The 21,469-nt window shown below is 47.0% G+C and overlaps 1 protein-coding gene across 3 annotated transcripts in view; it reads left to right on the top strand.

The window, feature by feature from the left end:
* The window catches only part of IL7 (interleukin 7), a 170,801-nt gene that overhangs the window by 127,195 nt on the left and 22,137 nt on the right, over positions 1-21,469 (top strand). For all 3 annotated transcript variants that reach the window (XM_085605381.1, XM_085605380.1, XM_085605379.1), the window contains exon 4: positions 21,247-21,387. In XM_085605381.1, coding sequence (XP_085461507.1) covers positions 21,247-21,387 — 141 coding nt within the window. The remainder of the gene's footprint in view (positions 1-21,246; positions 21,388-21,469) is intronic.

Here is a 21,469-nt window from a genome sequence, read left to right on the forward strand (position 1 = left end):
TAGGTACGAGGACTATTATGGGAAAAAGATTTGATTTTGTTTTTTCCATTATTGCAGATATTGCACGAGCCGCACGTAAAAAAACCCTTGGGTTTTTTGGCGAGCTAATTTGCAGAACTTTGAGGAGTCACAATATAGCTGGGACAAAGCTGTTTTCTTAAGGGTGTACCTCTCCTATATGTAATGGCTGGCTTGTTGGTAATACAGTCCTTAAGTCCTGAAATAGAAGTAAGGAGGTGCCAGTTTTTGCGTAGAGCATTGAAAATGCTATTGCTATGAGTTGTGTATTGTGTAATGAACCTCAGTTTCTTTTCGTTTTGTTGATTGCCTCGTTCAGTGGTTTTATCAGCCAATGTGGAGATCCTATTTGTACACATGATTCTCTCCTCTGCCTTATCTAGTATTAGATCATTATAGCCTCTGTTTTCAAATCTTTTCCTAGTCGTCTTAATATTGGTACGGAAAATCTCCTCTGTACTACAATTCCTTCTGATGCGAATCATTTTGCCAAATGGGATATTATTAATGACTGACCTGGCATGGGCACTGGAGGCATGCAACACAGCATTGCATGCTGTCTCCTTTCTGTACAATTGACTCTGTATTTCCCCATCCTCAATGAAAAAATTAATATCAAGGAAATTGATATTGTCTTTATGAAAGGACATTGTCAGTCTGACATTAAACGCGTTATTGAGGTACTCAAAATATTGCTGTAACATCTCCACAGACCCTGACCACAGGCAAATGATGTCGTCCTTGTTCATAAGGATTATTTCCACCATTTCCACAATCATTTCATTGTATTCGTAATGCTCTGCACCGTCTCTATCTAAGAAAGAGCGCATGGCCATCATGCCGAAGTATTTGTCGATACATGTGTACAAATTGACGACGTCAAAGGTCACAAACAGGAGTTCGTCCGACCACTGAAAGTCTCTAAACTTCACCAAAATGTCCTTACTGTCCTTAATGTACATTTATGAACAACTTTTTTTTACATGATGACCATTGGTACCAACAGACCAAGGGCGTAGCGATGGGTTCCGGGTTTGCTCCCTCGTACGCCTGCCTCTTTATGGGGTGGTACGAGAAGGAGCACGCCTGGGCCCGAGGTGCCTCCCCCTGGACTGAATTTATCGTCTTCTGGGGGAGGTACATCGACGACATCATTTGCCTGTGGTCAGGGTCTGTGGAGATGTTACAGCAATATTTTGAGTACCTCAATGATAACGCGTTTAATGTCAGACTGACAATGTCCTTTCATAAAGACAATATCAATTTCCTTGATATTAATTTTTTCATTGAGGATGGGGAAATACAGAGTCAATTGTACAGAAAGGAGACAGCATGCAATGCTGTCTTGCATGCCTCCAGTGCCCATGCCAGGTCAGTCATTAATAATATCCCATTTGGCGAAATGATTCGCATCAGAAGGAATTGTAGTACAGAGGAGATTTTCCGTACCAATATTAAGACGACTAGGAAAAGATTTGAAAACAGAGGCTATAATGATCTAATACTAGATAAGGCAGAGGAGAGAATCATGTGTACAAATAGGATCTCCACATTGGCTGATAAAACCACTGAACGAGGCAATCAACAAAACGAAAAGAAACTGAGGTTCATTACACAATACACAACTCATAGCAATAGCATTTTCAATGCTCTACACAAAAACTGGCACCTCCTTACTTCTATTTCAGGACTTAAGGACTGTATTACCAACAAGCCAGCCATTACATATAGGAGAGGTACACCCTTAAGAAAACAGCTTTGTCCCAGCTATATTGTGACTCCTCAAAGTTCTGCAAATTGGCTCGCCAAAAAACCCAAGGGTTTTTTTACGTGCGGCTCGTGCAATATCTGCAATAATGGAAAAAACAAAATCAAATCTTTTTCCCATAATAGTCCTCGTACCTATCATTTGAACTATTTCATGAATTGTAATACCACCCATGTAGTATACATCCTTGGATGTGAATGTAACATTATCTATGTAGGAAGCACTACACGATGCTTAAAAATACGCATACAGGAACATAGAAGAGCCATACTAAACAGAGACACCAGATACCCTATTACGGACCATTACAACAACAAACACATTGGCAGTAATAATTTCTGGTTTCATGGTATTGATCATGTCCCTCTAGGCAAGAGAGGTTCCAACCGGGATTTACTACTCAGGAAATTAGAATCTAAATGGATATGTCGCCTTCGGGCTACCACACTAGGCCACAATTCTGACTCAGAGATGCATTATTTCCTGTAATATACATTTTGCCTATCTGCCTACCTTTTTATGTTGTAATGTGTACCTGTAACTAATACTGATTGCTGTTTCTGTGTTATGTTTACATATTGTGTATATATAGCGTAGTCAGCATATCCGTTAATTCCATATTGTAGTTATATATATTCTCTACATTTATGTTTTGCGTTTTGGTCACACACGTTGTGTATGCCATGCGGTGGATATATGCTTCACCTATCAGGTCACCTTTAGAGTAATATTTTCAGTGTTATCAATTTAAATGGCTTATTGATACAGATCTCCTTCATCTATATAAAATGGTGAAGCAGGGCTTTCTTATATCGTATGCCTTGCCCCTAGCCTAACTTACCTGCGCCACCAAGTCTAAATTGATAGATGATGTGGTTTTACATCTTTCCATCATTTTTGATGTTCTCATATTATATATATTCTTTTGGATGGTCAGGTGTTTGTTCCCACACTGCACGTTTCTTTCAACGTCTAATTTCGTGCTGTGGGGTTGTGAAGTTGTTCTGTTTGATACATAGGGAGTTTCGTGTCATTTGTACGCTATGTTAATACGATGATCACTCTGTATTACAGGTTACGTCGAGATTTTTTATTTATTTTCATTTTTACTTAATGCGTATGACTTTCCTCATTACTCGCACCTTTTTGTACAGAAGGTGACGTTGGGTATATCTCCCCGCCCCTCAGTACTAGATGAGGACAGATCAGGGGTCTATACCTTTCTATCATGGCGACTATAGTTTTTGTCCTCTTTCGTTTTCTTTGCTTCGGGGCCATTGCATCACGTGATCTCCGATTTCGATTTGCGCGCATTTCCCTGAAGTCTTTAAAACATGTTTGGGTTACACCTAGGACTGATTGGCAGCACACTTTTGCCTTCCGTATTATGGGACTTCCTAGGTATGTACTTTGTGTGCGTTTGTTACCCTCCCGCATGCTTGGTGGTGATCGACCTTATATACAAGTACCCTATATTGTATTATTCACAGCGATTCCTTATTTACGGATCGCTTTGTCCGTGCTCCTTTTATTTATTATATGCTGGTATCCGTACGTTATATGCTCGTTGTCGACCATATTAATAGGTTAGATACCTTGGAAAAGAAATATTAATAAGTATCTCGATCAGCGTTATATTTGTGTTTGATATTATTTGGACTCTAAACTAGATTACGGCGCTATCCACAGCGGCTTCAACTTAGATGTTTGTCCGCCCCTGTTCATTGGACTACCCTGTCGTTTACCAGCAATGGGAGCAGTATTTTACTTATAGTGTGTGGTCTTTTTTCTAACATGCTGTTGATGTGGTACAATTTGTACCCATTCGTTGTTGCACTGCTATATATATAGCCGTGCACTTCCCCATGGCGATTTCTCATAATTAAATCGCCGTGATTTCTTATAGATACGCTTCCAATAATACTAGAGATCTAGCCATGTCTTTTTTGCGTCTCAATTTCGTACGTACTATACAATTGATTTATCCATGTCACTTGCTATGTACCACTTGAGGTCACTTCCATACCTAGTGGGTTATATGTTCATTTAATATTCCTTAGATCATTGGAACCCATTTACTCTGGTTCTTTGTGTGGAAGCGCAAGTTAAATTTATGCTTACAGCGCTGGCAACCCAAGATCACCTTATTATATGTTATACGTCATCTACTTTGGAGGGTAAGTTTATGTTCTCATTAATTACCATACATTTTTTTCAAGAGGAACATGCCTTTGCACATCTATTATATTAATAGGATTACTGGTTTGCATATTTTTATATTTTCATATTTACCATGTGGGTTTACTGACACAGGATTTACATAGGACATTTACTATCTTCGGAATAGTGATTAGATATCGGTTCGGAGCTCTTTTCCTTTCGAGTATTGATATATAGCAATTTTTATGGTTGCTTTTAACTTTAAATATATTTATATATTTATATTCATCTTTTTACCAGATTACTTGCTTTGAACTCTATTGATGAATGTGGAACTAAGACCCATTACATTGCCTTATTCGTTGGGTCCCAAGACTTGCATTTGGTGAGTTTTGGATTCCCTTTTTCTTTTCTTGCTTCTTTCGGTACTCTTACCCCATTTCCCTTGTTGTTTTTATCAATTTGTATCTTGTATTAACACCACAAGACACAATGGACCTTTCTTGCCGTAGGTCCGTATATTTTTCATGCGCTTGCTAAACAGATTATTTAGGACTAGACAATCAATGTCTACAGTCATACTGTTACACTGTTGTTTATAAATCTGCTCGGATGTATTACCTAATATCTATGTTTTGTCATTCATGTTCCATTTGCTCATTGTCTCAGATTGTACATATACATGTTTATTATTCTTTGATTGTTTTTTATGTCTTTTTTGATTTCTGTAGCTGTGAAAGTTTTTAAATATTTGTAAAATTGTTTGTATCATATGACAGTGTTGTCTAAAGTTATATATGTTTGTTGTCCATAGATTATAAATGTTTTTCTATGTTGTCATGTCAATCATTTGCAGCCTTGAAGAAGTTCCAGTGTGGAACGAAACGCGTTGGCTGAGTATCTGTAAGAAAATAAAGGATATAACTAAAGATACCGATTTGTTTTGGACTTCTCCTGACTGGTGCACCTTCCATTTTTGTTTGTTTTAAAAATATTATAAAGTATCTTCAGAATTAAAAAAAGTTTATCCTTAGAAGCGATTCAACTTAGTACTTTGAGAAGTATTAATAAAGTGAGAGTTTTTACACATGCATTGAGAAACATTCCTGCTCCTCCCTGATGACAACACAAATAGTTAACTAATACACAAGTCAGTTGCTTTGTGTACCTTACATGCGGCCTAGATTTTTACTATAGGTGGAGCAACATTATAGGTTAGTAAACCGAACACAGTAGAGGTTTTTGACATTGCACTTCCTGAACTTTCGTATTTAAAGGTACTCTCGCATGTGATAATGAACAAAAAGGAGGCTCAGTGAGATAAAGTAACCAAGGATCACACAGTTTGGTCAAGCATTGAAGCCAGGATTGATACAGCCAGATTTTCCAGTTTAACACTGTGCAATCATGCTACTAGATGGGTACCTCTTTCTGACATCAAAGGTTAATTCCTTGTCCTTAATTCTTTAAGGATGAGATTGGAGCATTGGTGAGCGAAGCTTGCCCAAGGGCATAAGACCACTACATAATTGACACAGACTGCATTAAAACCCTTTTTAGATAGGAATATGCTTGAATTCACATATTGTATAATAACAGGTGTAGCCACTAGGCCACCTCGTCTTCCATGAAAGCTCACCTGTTTTTGGGCTGGTTGTTTCTAGAGAACTTCAAGCTGAGCCGTAGCAAGGCTTCTGGCTCAAGCCTGGCTTGAGCCTTCAGTGGCTCGCCGACCACTAATTACCTAGGTCTGGGGGAATTGGCAAGGATTTTCAAGGCTGGTGATTATGAAATGTCATGGGCATAGTTAGCCACATGTCATGAATATGCTCTGTGATGTGACTAGGCTGCCCAGGCGGCCTTTGCACTTTGGACCTTTCAGCAGAAACTTCGGGAATCACAAGCTCCCAGTACCCTTGTTCTCTTCTGGCAGAATCTGGAGCAATGGGTCCTTCAAAGTCACCCAACGGAGATGATGCTCGGAGAGCATGTTGCACACGCCTGCAGTGTGTTACACATTTGTGAAAATGGCAAGTAGAGCATAGGTCGAACTGTTTTGAAGGTAAGCAGCATGGAGGGTCTTCTTTCATTCTGCTGCAATATTTTATTTATTTATTTATTTTTAGAGTTTTATGTAGAGCAAACTAGACCTGAAGATATTGGGTATCAGAGCGCTTTACCTGAGCACCAGTTGCGTTACACAAGGACATATTCATATTTTTGTTAGGCACGGGGAGATTAAGTGATTTGCCCAGAATCACAGGATATTGAGCGTCGTTGGCGAGACTCGAACCCGTTTCCAAGCGTCGAGGTCGACCGTTCTAGCCATAAAGCTACATCCTCTCCCCTATAATTTTCTCTGAATAGTTGTTCATACCAGCTGAAGTCATGGATCAATGCCTCACTGCGTATAGTTTCAGTTAATTAGTCCCAACACCACATCAGGATTGTTAAAACATTTTTAAAATTATAGAGAGCATTTTTATGAGACAACCTTACGGGTCTTATTACTTAGAGCATGTGACATGAATCCAGCTTGACTGAGAATATGATATAGCGATGAAAGGGGTTCTTTTGTAGCTGCAATCTTCATCAAGCAGGACAGTCATTCATAGAATGTAGTGCACGTTTTATGGCCTCCTGGGCCACAGACGTTTGAAGGCATGTTTTTGTGGTGTCCTTTTTACATGAACCATTTGATGATGCTGTGAAAGTCTGGTGTTTTTGCTATGTGTGTTTTCATTGTGTTTCTTATGGTAGAACTAATTTCCTTTTTGTTTCCAAAGGAGGGAAATGTGTGTTATCAGCAGGTTACCCAATGATTTCATGGAATGTCGGGTTCATGAGGGTTCCCTAGAGGGCAGTTGCGGTAGACGGACTAGGGTTGAGCCTTTATCTACATCTGCTCCTGGTGGGGCTTGTTGGAAAGGCGTTCGCCGGAGGGGGGTTCGATACACGTCCTGCCCACCCCTTTGACCCACCTCTCCCAAGTAGGCCGAACCAGGCGCGCACACCCTGAGATACACTACGAACAGAGTGACACCACACGTATTCTTTGTAAGACGATAGGTTCTTTTATCGATGATTTCAAGGGATCTTTATGATCCAAGATGCAAGCAGTACAGCAGTGGCACAACGTACCACCAATCGGTCGGGGGGAATGGGGGTAGCGGGACAGTCTTTCAAGATAGTGTCTCTGCGAAATACCCTGCGGAAAGCTCACAATCCTCGAGCTGGAGGGTGTCGTGTCTCTGGGCGATCTCTTACTGAGTCGTCCTCAAGGGGGAGCGCCGCGAGTCTCTCAGCAGGCACAGGTGGTCGGAGTTCAGTAGCCGCGATTCCGTCAGCAGGCTCAGATGGTTCAATAGCTGGGGGCCGCGAGTCACTCAGCAGGCCTAGGTGGTTCAATGTTCGGGAGCCGCGACCTCGTCCGCTGGGCTCAGATGGTTCAATAGCAAGAGGCCGCGAGTCACTCAGCAGGCCCAGGTAACTTCAGCATTCAGGAGCCGCGACAGCGTCTGCAGGCTCGGATGGTTCCAGGTCTTCTCTGCACTTGCTTCTCCGGCACCCCTTGTTATACTCCGCTGGTTCTTTGAAGTCCGGAGTGCTCGCAGAGGGGGGACTGGGGTGACAGAGGGGGTTCGGCGGGATTTCCTGCCGCTCACTTCTTTGGTCTTTTCAGGTGGGTCTGGGAGGGACCCCAGACGCTCGGCAGGGGAGGCGCCTGCTCCCCAGGGGCCTGGTGGCCGATCAAGTCCTCCCGGGGAAGGCGACTCGAGGTGTGACTGGGCTGGCGCCTCTGGGTCTGGCTCGAGGGTTCCCGCTCCCTCAGTTGGACATGCGTGGTAGGGTGTTGAGTCTGTCAGGCCTCTGGCCGGCCCGCGGATCGGGGGTGGCTGGGGCGGCCGGAGTCGGAGATGTCGTGTCTTGAGGGTGGTTGCAGGTTGGCTGGGTGATGGAGAGGGCAACGCCGTGAGGCCGGTCTCACACGCGTCCCCCCCAGCTGAAAGGCGTGGAGAACTACCCATCCACTGGGGGGTTCTCCTCGCCGAAGCGGAAGAACCGGGACAGGCCGTCGGCGTTGGCATGATCCGTCCCGGGGCGATGCTCGACAGTGAAATCCATCCCTTGGAGAGAGATGGACCATCGTAGTAGTTTGGGGTTCTCCCCCCTCATCTGCATTAGCCACTGCAAGGGCCGGTGGTCCGTCTGTACCCGGAAATGGGTTCCGAACAAGTAGGGCCGTAGTTTCTTGAGGGCCCAGACTACGGCAAAGGTCTCTCGTTCTATAGTACTCCAACGCTGCTCTCGCGGCAGCAGCCTTCGGCTGATGAAGGCTATGGGCTGATCAATGCCCTTGTCGTCGAACTGCGAGAGCACGGCCCCGATGCCGTGTTCGGAGGCGTCGGTCTGGACCACAAACTCTTGGGAGTAGTCGGGGGCCTTGAGTACGGGGGCGGTGCACATGGCGGTTTTCAAGGCGTCGAACGCCTGCTGGCACGGGGTGGTCCACCGCACCTTCTTTGGGAGCTTTTTGGAGGTCAACTCCGTGAGGAGCCCCGCGATACTACCATAATTTTTAATGAACCTCCGGTAGTACCCCGTAAGGCCCAGGAAGGCCCGGACCTCCGTCTGCGTGGTGGGGGGCTCCCAGGACTTGATGGCGTCGATCTTCGGTTGGAGGGGGGCGACCTGGCCGCTGCCCACCTGATGCCCCAGGTAGACCACGGAGCCTTGCCCGAGCTGGCATTTGCTGGCTTTCACTGTTAGGCCTGCTTGGCGCAGGGCCATTAGTACTTGTCGGAGGTGCTGGAGATGCTCGTGTCATTGAGAGCTGAATACGGCGATGTCGTCAAGGTACGCGGCGCTGAACTCCTCGAGTCCGGCCAGGACCTTGTTCACCAAACGCTGGAACGTGGCTGGGGCGTTTTTCATCCCGAACGGCATGACCCTGAAGCGGTAGTGGCCATCTGGCGTGGAGAAGGCCGAGCGTTCTTTCGCCCCCTCCGTGAGAGCAATCTGCCAGTATCCGCAGGTCAGGTCGAAAGTGCTGAGGAACCGGGCGGCCCCCAGGCGGTCGATGAGCTCGTCGGCGCGGGGAATAGGGTGAGCGTCTGCTCGGGTGACCGCATTAAGCCCCCGATAGTACACACAGAATCTTAGTTCGGGGGCGACCCCTGGGGAAGCCGCCTTCGGGACCAGAACCACCGGGCTGGCCCAGGGGCAGTCGGAGGGCTCGATTACTCCCAGGGTGAGCATCTTCTGTACCTCGGTCTTGATGCAGGTGCGGACCCGGTCAGGCACCCGGTAGGCTCGGTGTCTCACAGGCGGGCTGTCGCCGGTGTCCACGTCGTGGACACACCAGTCGGTGACCCTTGGAATGAGGGAGAAGAGGTCTGCGAATTGTCTGAGCAGCTGGCGGCAGTCGTCGGACTGCTGGGGGGTGAGGGTGGTCGAAAGTCTCACTCCCTCCACGGAACCATCCAGGTCTTTAGCGCACAGGGGGTCGGGCAGGGGCTCGGTGTCTTCTTCCGCCCCATCATCGGTGGCCAGTAGCAAACTTAATTCCGTCCTCACAAAGTGGGGCTTGAGACGGTTCACGTGGAGGACCCGGAGGGGGTTCCGTGGGGACTGTACGTCGACCAGATACGTGACCTGGCTCTTCCGCTCGACCACCTTGAAGGGACCAGTCCATTTGTCTTGTAGGGCGCAGGGTTTCACCGGGGCCATGACCCAAACCTGCTGGCCCGGCTGGAACTCGACCAGGGATGCGTTCTGGTCATACCAGCGCTTCATTTCTTCTTGGCTGGCCTCGAGGTTAGCCTCTGCGAGTTCTCTGAACTTCCTTGTCTGGTTGCGGAGCGCCAGGATGTAGCGGAACACATCAGGGGGTGTCCCCCGGGGGCTTGTCTCCCAGCCCTCTTTGACTAGGCTCAGGGGCCCTCGGACGGGATGTCCGTACAGCAGTTCGAAGGGGCTGAACCCCAGAGACTTTTGGGGGACTTCTCGGTATGCGAACAGGAGGCAAGGGAGGAGGACGTCCCATTTCCGGCGCAGGGGCTCTTCGAGGCCCAGGATCATTCCCTTTAGGGTTCGGTTGAAGCGTTCCACTAGGCCGTTGCCCTGGGGGTGGTAGGGGGTCGTGAACTTATACGTGACTCCGCACTGCTGCCACAGGGACTTCATGTAGCGGGATATAAAGTTAGTGCCGCGATCACTCACAACCTCTCGGGGAAATCCGACACGGGAGAAGATCCCCATGAGAGCCCGGCCCACCACGGGAGCCGTCACGGTGTGGAGGGGGATGGCCTAGGGGTAGCGGGTGGCATGGTCCACCAGGACAAGGATGAATCTGTGGCCCTGGGCGGTCTTCGGATCCAGGGGTCCCACGATGTCGATGCCGACCCGCTCGAACGGGGTACTCACAACGGGGAACGGTTGTAAGGGAGCTTTGCGTTTTCCGCCACTCTTCCCACTGCCCTGGCACGTGAGGCAGGATTTGCAGTGTACTTCTACATTCGCTCGCATCTTGGGCCAATAGAAGTGGGTAACCAATCGCTGATATGTCTTGTCTTGGCCTAAGTGTCCTGCCAAGGGTACATCGTGGGCCAGGCCCAGGAGGAGGCTCCGGAACCGCAGGGGTACCACCAGTACCCGTGCTGCGCCTAGCTCGGCGGACTTTTGCTCGCTGTATAAGAGGCCATTGTCCCAATAGATCCAATGGGTTCCGGTTCGGTCACCGGCGGCCTGGGCTTCGGCTTGTTGTCTGAGTCCCCCGAGGGAGGGGCAGGTGGCCTGTTCCTGGCAGAACTCCTCACGGGAGGGCCCCCCCTCACAGCGCCACTGGGCCATCTCGGGCAGTTCTTCGAGCTCCGTCAGGGCCTCTGGGGCGGAAGGTTCCGGTCCTTCCCCGGGTTAGTGTCTTCTTCTCCCTCTGAAGGAGGGTTGTCTGCTTCTGGTAGGGTGTCCCGGCTCTCAGGGATAGTGTTCGGTAAGGGGGCTTCACCGCCCTTGGATAGAGGCAATCGTGCGGTCATGGAGCGCGTGGTGGCGCAGACCCATTCTGGTAGGCCCATCATCTCCAGGTGGGCCCTTCGTTCTACTTGCCCCCACGGGGAACTCTCCAGGTCGTTGCCCAGGAGGCAGTCTACGGGCTGCGATGTCCGGACCGCTACCTTCAGTTCTCCGGAGACCCCTCCCCACTCGAAGGGCACCAGCGCCATCTGGCAGAGGCTCTCAGAATTGTCGGAGGATACGACCGGACAGAGGGCCCCGGTTAGGATCTGGTCTTCTGAAATTAGGCTGCGGTGGACCGCGGTGACACTCGCCCCGGTGTCGCGAAGGCCCTCGACTCGGTGGCCGTTGATGGTCACCTGCTGTCGGTATTTTTCTGTGTTGGCGGGCAAGGGTGTCCCGGGGACCATTTCTCGATCACCAAGGGAGACCAGGGCCATGGCCGCCGGTTCCCATTCCTCGGAGTCTTCCACCTCTTCCCCCAGAGCCACGGAGGCAATCTGCCGGGCCGTGGGGTTGGTCGTTGTGGTTCGCTGATACTGGGGACACTGTGGGTCATTGGCGTAGTGTCCTGGCTGTTGGCAGCGGAAGCAGGTGATCCTAGCTCGTGGACCTGGTCGTCCTGGGGCTCCGGTGCTTGCTGGGGACGGTGCCGAACCCGCCGCTGTTGGGCTGCTGGGGGGGCTGGTTGAGGACCCCCCCGGGAAGTCTCTTGGTCGGCCGTGCTTACCTCCGCCCCTCTGGCGGGTGGGGCCTTGACTGTGGCGGCCGTAGTCCCCCACGGGGCCCCGGGTGGCCCGGGTGTTCACCCAACGATCAGCCTCAGCGGCCAGCTTCTGAGGGTCGGTGAGTTTACTGTCCAGGAGATGCTGGCGCAGTTCTATAAAGCAATTGGCCGCTAAATGTTCCCAGGCAATCAGATCGAACAGTTCTTCGAAGGTGGAGACCTTGCTGCCCTTGATCCACCCGTCCAAGGCTCGGCTGTAAAAGTTCACGTATTCTACCCACGTGGTGCCCGGTATCTTCTTGCAATCTCGGAACCGTTGTCGGTACATTTCGGGGGTGAGTCCGTACCGGCCCACGAGGGCTTCCTTCATGTGGCTGTAGGAGTTCATGACCGTGGAGGGCAGATCTAGCAGAGTGTCTCTTCCTTCGCTTAAGAACCGGCCCCATAGGCCAGCCCCCCAATCCTTCTGCGGGACTCGGTGAGAGGTCATGGCGACTTCGTAGGCCTTAAACCACTGCTGGATATCATCGCTCTTGTAATACTCTCTTACCACATCCTTGGGGATGTGAACTTTGGTTTCCCCGGTGGGAGCGGACGGTGGATTCCCGGGTGGCTGTGATTTTTCGTTTCTCGACCGCCACTCAATCTCCTTCAGGCCGCGTTCATGTTCTAGCTGGAGTTTCTTTTCGTCGTGCTCCCTTTGGAGTCTCTTCTCTTCGAGTTCCCCTTGTAGCCGTAGCTGCTCGACGGCCAACTTTTTTTCTGCCAGTTTTATTTCTCCCTCGATTTTTTGTTTTGCCAGTTCAAGTTCGTGGTTGCGGCTTCTCTCTCGGTCCGCTAGTTCCTCGGGGGACAGGTTCCCCTCTGGCCCGTTGTTTCTCGCCGGGATGCTTGGTGGTTCATGGGTCGAGTCTCCTTCCGTTTGGATCGGGGACGCCCCCGTCTCGACCCAGGTTTTCAGTACTTTCTGGAAGTCTTCCTTTGTGCTTAGTCCGGTGGTAGCGATGCCAAGGTCTTTGCAAAACTGTTTTAATTCTCTATGCGTGTAATAGTCCAATTGATCCTCTCGGAACGGTGAGCTTATTTCGGTACCTGCGGCACCCAGGGAGGTTTCTCCTTCCATCTCTGTTGGGTAGTGCGTCAGTCGTTCACTGCACGCTCTCTTTCGGTGTCGGCTCGGATCCCGTCGTCTGCCACCAAATGTTGGAAAGGCGTTCGCCGGAGGGGGGTTCGATACACGTCCTGCCCACCCCTTTGACCCACCTCTCCCAAGTAGGCCGAACCAGGCGCGCACACCCTGAGATACACTACAAACAGAGTGACACCACACGTATTCTTTGTAAGACGATAGGTTCTTTTATCGATGATTTCAAGGGATCTTTATGATCCAAGATGCAAGCAGTACAGCAGTGGCACAACGTACCACCAATCGGTCGGGGGGAATGGGGGTAGCGGGACAGTCTTTCAAGATAGTGTCTCTGCGAAATACCCTGCGGAAAGCTCACAATCCTCGAGCTGGAGGGTGTCGTGTCTCTGGGCGATCTCTTACTGAGTCGTCCTCAAGGGGGAGCGCCGCGAGTCTCTCAGCAGGCACAGGTGGTCGGAGTTCGGTAGCCGCGATTCCGTCAGCAGGCTCAGATGGTTCAATAGCTGGGGGCCGCAAGTCACTCAGCAGGCCTAGGTGGTTCAATGTTCGGGAGCCGCGACCTCGTCCGCTGGGCTCAGATGGTTCAATAGCAAGAGGCCGCGAGTCACTCAGCAGGCCCAGGTAACTTCAGCATTCAGGAGCCGCGACAGCGTCTGCAGGCTCGGATGGTTCCAGGTCTTCTCTGCACTTGCTTCTCCGGCACCCCTTGTTATACTCCGCTGGTTCTTTGAAGTCCGGAGTGCTCGCAGAGGGGGGACTGGGGTGACGGAGGGGGTTCGGCAGGATTTCCTGCCGCTCACTTCTTTGGTCTTTTCAGGTGGGTCTGGGAGGGACCCCAGACGCTCGGCAGGGGAGGCGCCTGCTCCCCAGGGGCCTGGTGGCCGATCAAGTCCTCCCGGGGAAGGCGACCCGAGGTGTGACTGGGCTGGCGCCTCTGGGTCTGGCTCGAGGGTTCCCGCTCCCTCAGTTGGACATGCGTGGTAGGGTGTTGAGTCTGTCAGGCCTCTGGCCGGCCCGCAGATCGGGGGTGGCTGGGGCGGCCGGAGTCGGAGATGTCGTGTCTTGAGGGTGGTTGCAGGTTGGCTGGGTGATGGAGAGGGCAACGCCGTGAGGCCGGTCTCACAGGGCTGTTTATGTATCCATTTTGCTTACAATAAATCATCTCATAATCTACAGATGTTGTCTGTGTATTTCTACATGTCAACTTGCATCACAACACTTTAGAGCTATCGCTATTATCATTAAAACCGCTTCCAATAGCCATCACGGTCAGGATAAAAGCCTGACACAAAGGTCGAGAAATTGCAGATTGTGCAATTCTGCAAGATTACACTATGTGTTTTCGTAAAATCAAATCTCTTGGGACTTTCAGGGCATGGGCTTGCAGAGGTCAATCCAGTATCCCTCCGTAGCCAAGGTTGATTGTTGGTAAATTTGTTAATAGATTGTAGTTGTTAAAACGCTGGCTTCTTGTGCAACCCTTCAGACGATTGTGCCTCCATTTTGAACGTCATGGGAAGTTGTTCTCCTGCCTGTCAGACTTTAATGCTGATTGTCGAAAAGTATCCCTTCCCCTCACGAACGTGCTAATTTCCTTGGTCTTGGGTAGAATCCATTGTAAGGGTGAGATTAATGATTGTATCCAATAACAATAAGTCTGTTGAATCGCCTTTCTCTAAAAAAATAAAATTGTATTCAGTCTATTGCACCCTGGAAATAATTAGCCAACACTGGAGATTCACTTAATTATCATGCTTCTAATTTTCTTGGTGAAAAAAACCCCACCAGGAACAGTGAAAAATCCCTGTTTAAACCAATACATCATGTTGCGTAGCTGGTAAATAATCCAGCACCTTGATCAAAGGAGGGCAGGCCATAGGCGATCTCCAGAAAGGCTTGTAAGGCTGGAGTCAAGCCAGTTATGTGTCAAGCTCAACATTAAAAAGATTTTGGTACCTTGGGCCATAAAGCAGTCACAATTTTGGTAGCTTTTGCTTTGGTTTCTCCAATCCATCTTAATGGTTCTGGAGATGAGGCCACCCAAACAGGGCAAAATTGAACCAAATGTGAAAAGGAGTGAAAAAATCTCCTTCTTTCGGTTTCTCCTAAAACAGCATTGCTAGACGTTCTGTTAGCTTCTGGTGGGCTTAGAGCTCACCCAATGTTTATCATTGGCTAGCCTCACTGTAACTCCTATTTCTCATTTGCTTCTTTCTTATTTGATGGCTTGTCTGGTGTTTACTTCCCAGTTGTGAGTTTGTCGCTCCCCTGGAACATTGACAAATTACTATGTCTTTACACTGCTCCATTTCTTTGGTTCTACCTTTTGGTTTTCAGTTAGACACTCTGCGGGAGTGTGTGCATTTCCCAGCTGTCTCTCCTGTGTGCTTCTCTGCCCCCTACCTCCATTTTGTTCAGTCTCGCCCTGTGTTCCTGTGCTCCTCCCGTCTCTGTGTTGCCTTGTCTTAATGTGTGTTTCTCTGCCTCCCTCACCCTCGCACTCTGTGTTTTTTTGTATCCTCTTATGTTTCTTGCCCTTTCCTGTGTTGTCTTTCCCCCATGTTGCTTCCTCAATACTTGTGTTGCCCTATCTCCCTGTATGCGTCTGTGCTCCCCCCAAGTTGCTTTGTCTTACCATGTGCTTCTCTGCCCTCCATGTTGTTTCTGTCCCCCATGTTGTTTCCACCCTCACAACCCACAGCCTGCATCCCCTGTTTTTCTTTCACGCTCCCTCCCTTGTTGTTTTTTTGTTTCAGTTAATGATCAAACTTGGACCAGTCCCTAAAAACAATTAAAAAAGCATCAGCATCATTTTGTAGGCGCATGCACCACACATGCACGTGCCTACAAAAAGATGTAGGTGCTTTTTTAATTTAATTTAAAATGACGCAGTCTTCTGTATCAAATGTTTTATTCTTTAGCCATGCTGCACAGCATGCTGCACCAGTGCAGCATAGCTAAAACCCATTGGCAAAGCCAATAGGTCCCAAAGGCGAGACCTATTTACTTTTTCAATACTTTTTTCATTGTCTCCAACCACACTTCTGTGTATGGTAGATAAGGTAGATGTGCTTCTAAGATAGACCCAGTAGTCCTAATTATGAGTTAAGTGCATCAGGCTCCCAAGGAGATTACCAAACAAGGCAACTACGAAGGGGTGAATGTTTCCAAACATGTTACCAGATGAGGTATTTCCTGCTGCAGGGTTGCAACCAGTAACATCATAGTTAGAGAGGGCAGAGTCTATGAGGAGAGGCACAGCCTGGCCTTGTTCGTCCCTTGCTGCACCATTGTACCAGAAACTAGCAAAGCCACACACAGCCTTCCCCCCACACTCACCCTTTACCACCTACTCAGATTCTATGGTAAATGTCAGTGGTAAACTCCATGGAATCAGGCAAAGCCTGCATAAAGTGGCCTAGTAATGCTGTGTCTAGCAGGTTATTCCTCATTTTAGAGAGTTCATCTAATGATCCCCAATAACTCATTAATGAACTCCCCAGAATCGGGAAAAACGTGCCTACAGGGATCCAGTAGTTCCGGGTATGGCAGGTTATTTCTCATTCCAAGGAGGTTAACTAATGATTCCCATTAACCCATGTGAATCCTTAACTCCAGCCCGTTATCTGCGCACAGACTTAACAGGGAATGTGAAATGGGACCTTCAGTGGTAAAGGAGATGATGGGCCAATGTGATTACTATTTTGAGCCTTAGTGAACTGTGCTTATTGAAAATAATGTGCTAAACTAACAGCCTCAACTAGTAATCTGATAGTTTCAGCACTTATAGAAGTTCTGACAATCTAAAAGGTAGAAAATGTGAGAAGGACCTGATAACACACTTAGAAGAAAAGGTTAGACTTTTTCTATATTAATGAAGAGGTATCTCTAGTCAGCAAACGCCTCACTTTCTTTGTTATCGTGGCCAGGTTTAAGGCTTCAGTTACAACTGTGAAGCATAAACAATGAGTTAAATACAAATTCGAAGCTTACATTTAAAATATGAAATAATTAGATGCACGTAAAAAAATTGTTAAGCCTGAATGTTGGTATAATAGACAAAAAGAGAGAGGTATGTTGCTAAACAAACGTAAGCAGAGGTTTGAGAGTGATGGGAGGAAACCAGCATGCAAGCAAATTGCAACTCTAGTAAAAATAGTTGATACGAATTTGCATCAGGCTTGTTGCAGAACTAAATAATAAAATCCATTTCGGTTTTCTGAAGGCCATAACAAAGTACATCTCCATTAAAATTAATTATATGCAAATTAGTGTTGGACCAGCCATCTCTGTAGGGTCACCCCTAAACATCTTGCCTTCAACCCTCCTCTTTTCTGAATTCGTTTTTGTTGGCATTAGGATTGTGTGCACTTTTTCACTGCTAACTAGTGCTAAAGTACTTGTGCTCTCTCCCTAACACATAGTACAATTGACTTAGACTTGACTGGCATATTTTATTTACTTTTACATCCCTAGAAATTGCACTACATGTGCCCAGGGCAGGGTCTGCAGCACTCATTGTGCTACCCGCTTATTTAGCTCTATAAAACATGTCTCAGGCCTCAGTTTTAAAACTGCCAATTCGACCTGGCAAAATAAACTTTTTCCCAGACCTAAACCTTTCTTTTTAATACCTATAAGTCATCCCTAAGGTAGGCATTAAAAAAGCCATAGAGCACAGTGCATTGTATTTAAGTTCTACATGTCCTGATAGTCAAAAACTCCTGAATTCTTGTTTCAATACTGTAAGGGCTATATGTTTGATCAGGAGCAGGTAGAAATGTCATGTTTGGAATCAAATGAATTCTAATTTAAAATCCTCTTTAATGATAACGTTAGATTTTAAATCATTTATCTTAAAATAGCACTTTTATAGAATTGGAATGTTCTTGTCTTAACTCTTTGGTACCTGCTGATTGTATCCTCAATCAATCAATCAGGCGTTTGTTAAGCGTGACTACTCACCCGTAAGGGTCTCAAGGCGCTGAGTCACATGACTATGAATAGCTAAGCTGTTGGTCTTCATGTATTCGTCCCAGACCATGAGACAAAAGGAAACTAGATGTTGGCAGAATGGGCCACCGTTCCAGGATGGTTGGGCTGGAAATGTTACCTGCCCCACTCGCATTTCAAAAGGCCACTTCCAGCACACACACAACAGTACCTGTAACCAGTCCTATGTAATCCCAGACTACTTGGAGCTCTGGCAAGGAAAGGTACAACTTTCCAGAGCCAGATGTGGGGGTAGTATAGGAAGCCCCCCCCCCCACACACACTTGAAAGTCTAGAACCAGGAATACATTTTGGGGCCCTGAGCCACTCATTAAAACAATTCCGGACTTGTGGAAGTCTCAGTAAAAGGTTATCCTCTTTCCCTGCTGCTGGAAGGACTGGTCTGCAGCCTGAGGAAGGAAGCCTGGACCTGCTTCTTGATCCCAAGACCACCGGAGTGACTCCATGGGCTAGATGGCTGGCCTCTTGTATGAGCTACAGAGACATAGCAAGCTCCAGAGACCTGTTCTGCTTCTGCTCTGTTGAACAGACCTGCAACTGGAACTGCCTGAGACCTGCTACAGTGAGTCCCTGTTTCCCAAGAGGTGCTTCCTCAAGTCTTGGAACCTTGGCTGGCATCAGAGTGTGCTTTCCTGTGGAGAATGGTGAAATCCTGACTTTTTGGCCTCTTTGCAACAGCAAACTGGCCCGTTCATTCCAAGACCCTATCGTCCGTGACAACCGTCAACACACAGCTCCAGTAAACTTGGCTCTTCATGCTACAGCGACTACCAGTGATGACTGGCAATGTGAGATCTGCCTTTCGTGCTGTAGTAACAGCCCATTGTGATTGCCAATGTAGAGCTATACAATGGTCATCTGCGATGCCAAACCGGATCTTCATGCCACTGTCCACAACGCCAGGCCTACACTGCACTAAGGGGCCGACCACCCATGATGCTCTCCCTGCTCCTCGCAGCCTCCTCCACCATGGACAGATCTCTTTGCACTGAACTTTGAGAAGGTACCTTTTTCAACAGGACTAGTCTGGTCCCTGTATCTGGCCCACCCTTCAAGGCAGTAGGCCTGGACCTATGACTTTTCCCCAGTCCAACATGAGCAGATGACTGAGTGTTGCTTTGTGCTTTCAGGTGCTATACACACCTAAACTTTAACATTCTTTGTCTCTGGTTCTACTGTTTGGATTTTTGTAATTCTAGTATCATTTTATTTATTAAAATCTACTCTTTTTCTAAATTTGTTTGGGATTTTTCTAATGTTGTGTTTTCACTTTATTACTGTTTATGTTGTGCATAAATACTTTACACATTGCCTCTAAGTTAAGCCTGACTGGTTTGTGCCAAGCTACCAGAGGCATAAGCATCGGTTAATTTTGTGATTTTCTTTTTTGGTTGACAAGGATTGTGTTTATTATTTGAGTGGGGTCTCTCAATTAATAACACCATTTCTTAAAATTAGCTTTGAATGTAATTTATTGTGGAGATCCTGAAATCTGACTAGATTTTACAAACTGGTGGCTCATAGAGCTCAGCCCTAATTTAAATACCTCAGAATGGTGGGTGACCAAACCTATTACTTGAATTAAAACTTCTATCCAAATATGGTTTAGCATGGAAAGATTGCTACTTTAGAGCAATGCAGTTTATTTTTACACCAAGACTTTTATGGTAGTAGAGTTCTACACAGTGCAAAGGTAGAGTCCACACAATGGTGACTTCGCAGAATCCTTAACAAATCTGAAGGGTCTAATGTAAACCTTACACTCATTGAAAGATTGAAGTGCTAATTCCTTTAAGGAATCTAATCTCAGTGGTCCAAGTGATAAAGTACTTTAGCATTGAAGAGATAACATTCTTCTTGCTAGCTCTCATAGCCATCACTTGCCCCGTCTGACATTTTCATTTCTGTGTCCCTCCTTGTTACCTTAGACAAGAAATCTGATAATGTAATTGGCCTTTTGAGCTTCGCATTACCTACATACATAAGGTGTCCCAGACATTTGTCTATCCCTTTACAACATATGAAGGCTGTCCATTTTAGTGGAATCTCATGCAAACAGGAGAAAGCCTACCCCTACCTAGACATTCTTTTGACACAAAACACAAAGACTTTCAATCATCCCTTCTCCCAGTCACATGCTTTGCGTGTATGTTTTGGAGTAGAATTTGACTACCCCTCCCGCTTCTCATCTGCCATATTGCCTTTCAGCATCACACTTTAAAAATAACCTCAACAAACTTAAAATAATGTCTTATCTTTCTTCTTGCCCAATGCATTCTACAGCTGCACCCTCAGCGAAGTCATGCTGCCTAGGTTTGCACATGCACTTTGTGCCACCATCTTAAAGGGCGGATATTGAATCTCCATACAACAACACCAGCGTCTATACCCTGAGAGTGGCAAGATATATGGTCACTAATTAAGACACCTCAAGTCCATCCCAGTTTAACGTCTTTATGAAATGCAGATTGATGTGCATTGTTTACCGGGGGAAATTACTTTAGATTCATCTGTTCCATGAGTTTTAACCTCATAAAAGTAAGATTTTGAGCCTCATTCATATATTGATTGTGATAGAAAACCCTCCGATTGCTCAAGGAACACCAGGGCATATTTACTAGAAACTGGCAGAACGCAGTGTTACGGAAAAATTGGTGACGCCACGCTTTGTTAGTTTCAAAACGCAGGGATGCACCGTATTTACAAGAATGCAGCACACCCCTGTGGTTCCATTACAGCTGGCGCTAAAGAAGCTGCCTAGTGCAAGCATCCTTACACCATGTTGCAAGGGAGCCTGCCCTGCAGGGATGATTGTTTCTGTGCAGGAAGGGACACCTTCCTGCACATAAACAATCTTTACAGGTGATTTACCGTTTCTATGTGTGCTGCAAAATGCAGCACATATGGAAAGAGAAAAATATGAGGAGAAATTAAACATTTCTCCTTGTATCACCTGATTAAGACCAGCTATACCCAGGCAATATTTTTGGTGCTGCTCCATACCTTATAAATATGGGGCAGCCTCAAAAAGCAATGGGTGTTGTGGCAGAACACCCACTGCAAAACCCATTTCATGCCCCTTTCACGCTAGGTGCTGAATGAATGGGGGCATTATTTACAAGGCAGCGTTAAGCCACATTAAATGAGCAAAGGACTTAACGTGACCAGAACATCGGAAAAAGTGAAGTTTTTATGGTGTTAACTCCTTATAAATGTGCCCCTATAAATCTCTGCCTCTGATAGTGTCTCACAGTTTGGTAGCATTGTCAATCACAGGTTTTGTAATCTTCTTGGGGAGAGAATTAATGTAGCAACACCTCTAAGATTCAGTTCTTTCACTTAAAATGATTTGATACATCAAAACTGATGATCAATTAACAATTTTGTTTTTGTTTTCAGGAAATTATTTCCCTTTTTAATATGGGATGTGCGCTACGAAAGTTAGCTAATGAAACTAGGACGACCAAACATATCAAATGCAGCTTATTCCAACTTTCAATTGATACAGAACAGATCCTGTCTTGCAGATGTGAAAACAAAGTAAGTTGCTAGAATGTTTTGCTTGTTGACACTCTTGTTACATTTTTAAATAGTTATTTTGAGTGGAATTAAGCAGGCTACG

The sequence above is a fragment of the Triturus cristatus genome, chromosome 5_1, assembly GCF_964204655.1.
Source record: "Triturus cristatus chromosome 5_1, aTriCri1.1, whole genome shotgun sequence".
NCBI lineage: Eukaryota > Metazoa > Chordata > Amphibia > Caudata > Salamandridae > Triturus > Triturus cristatus.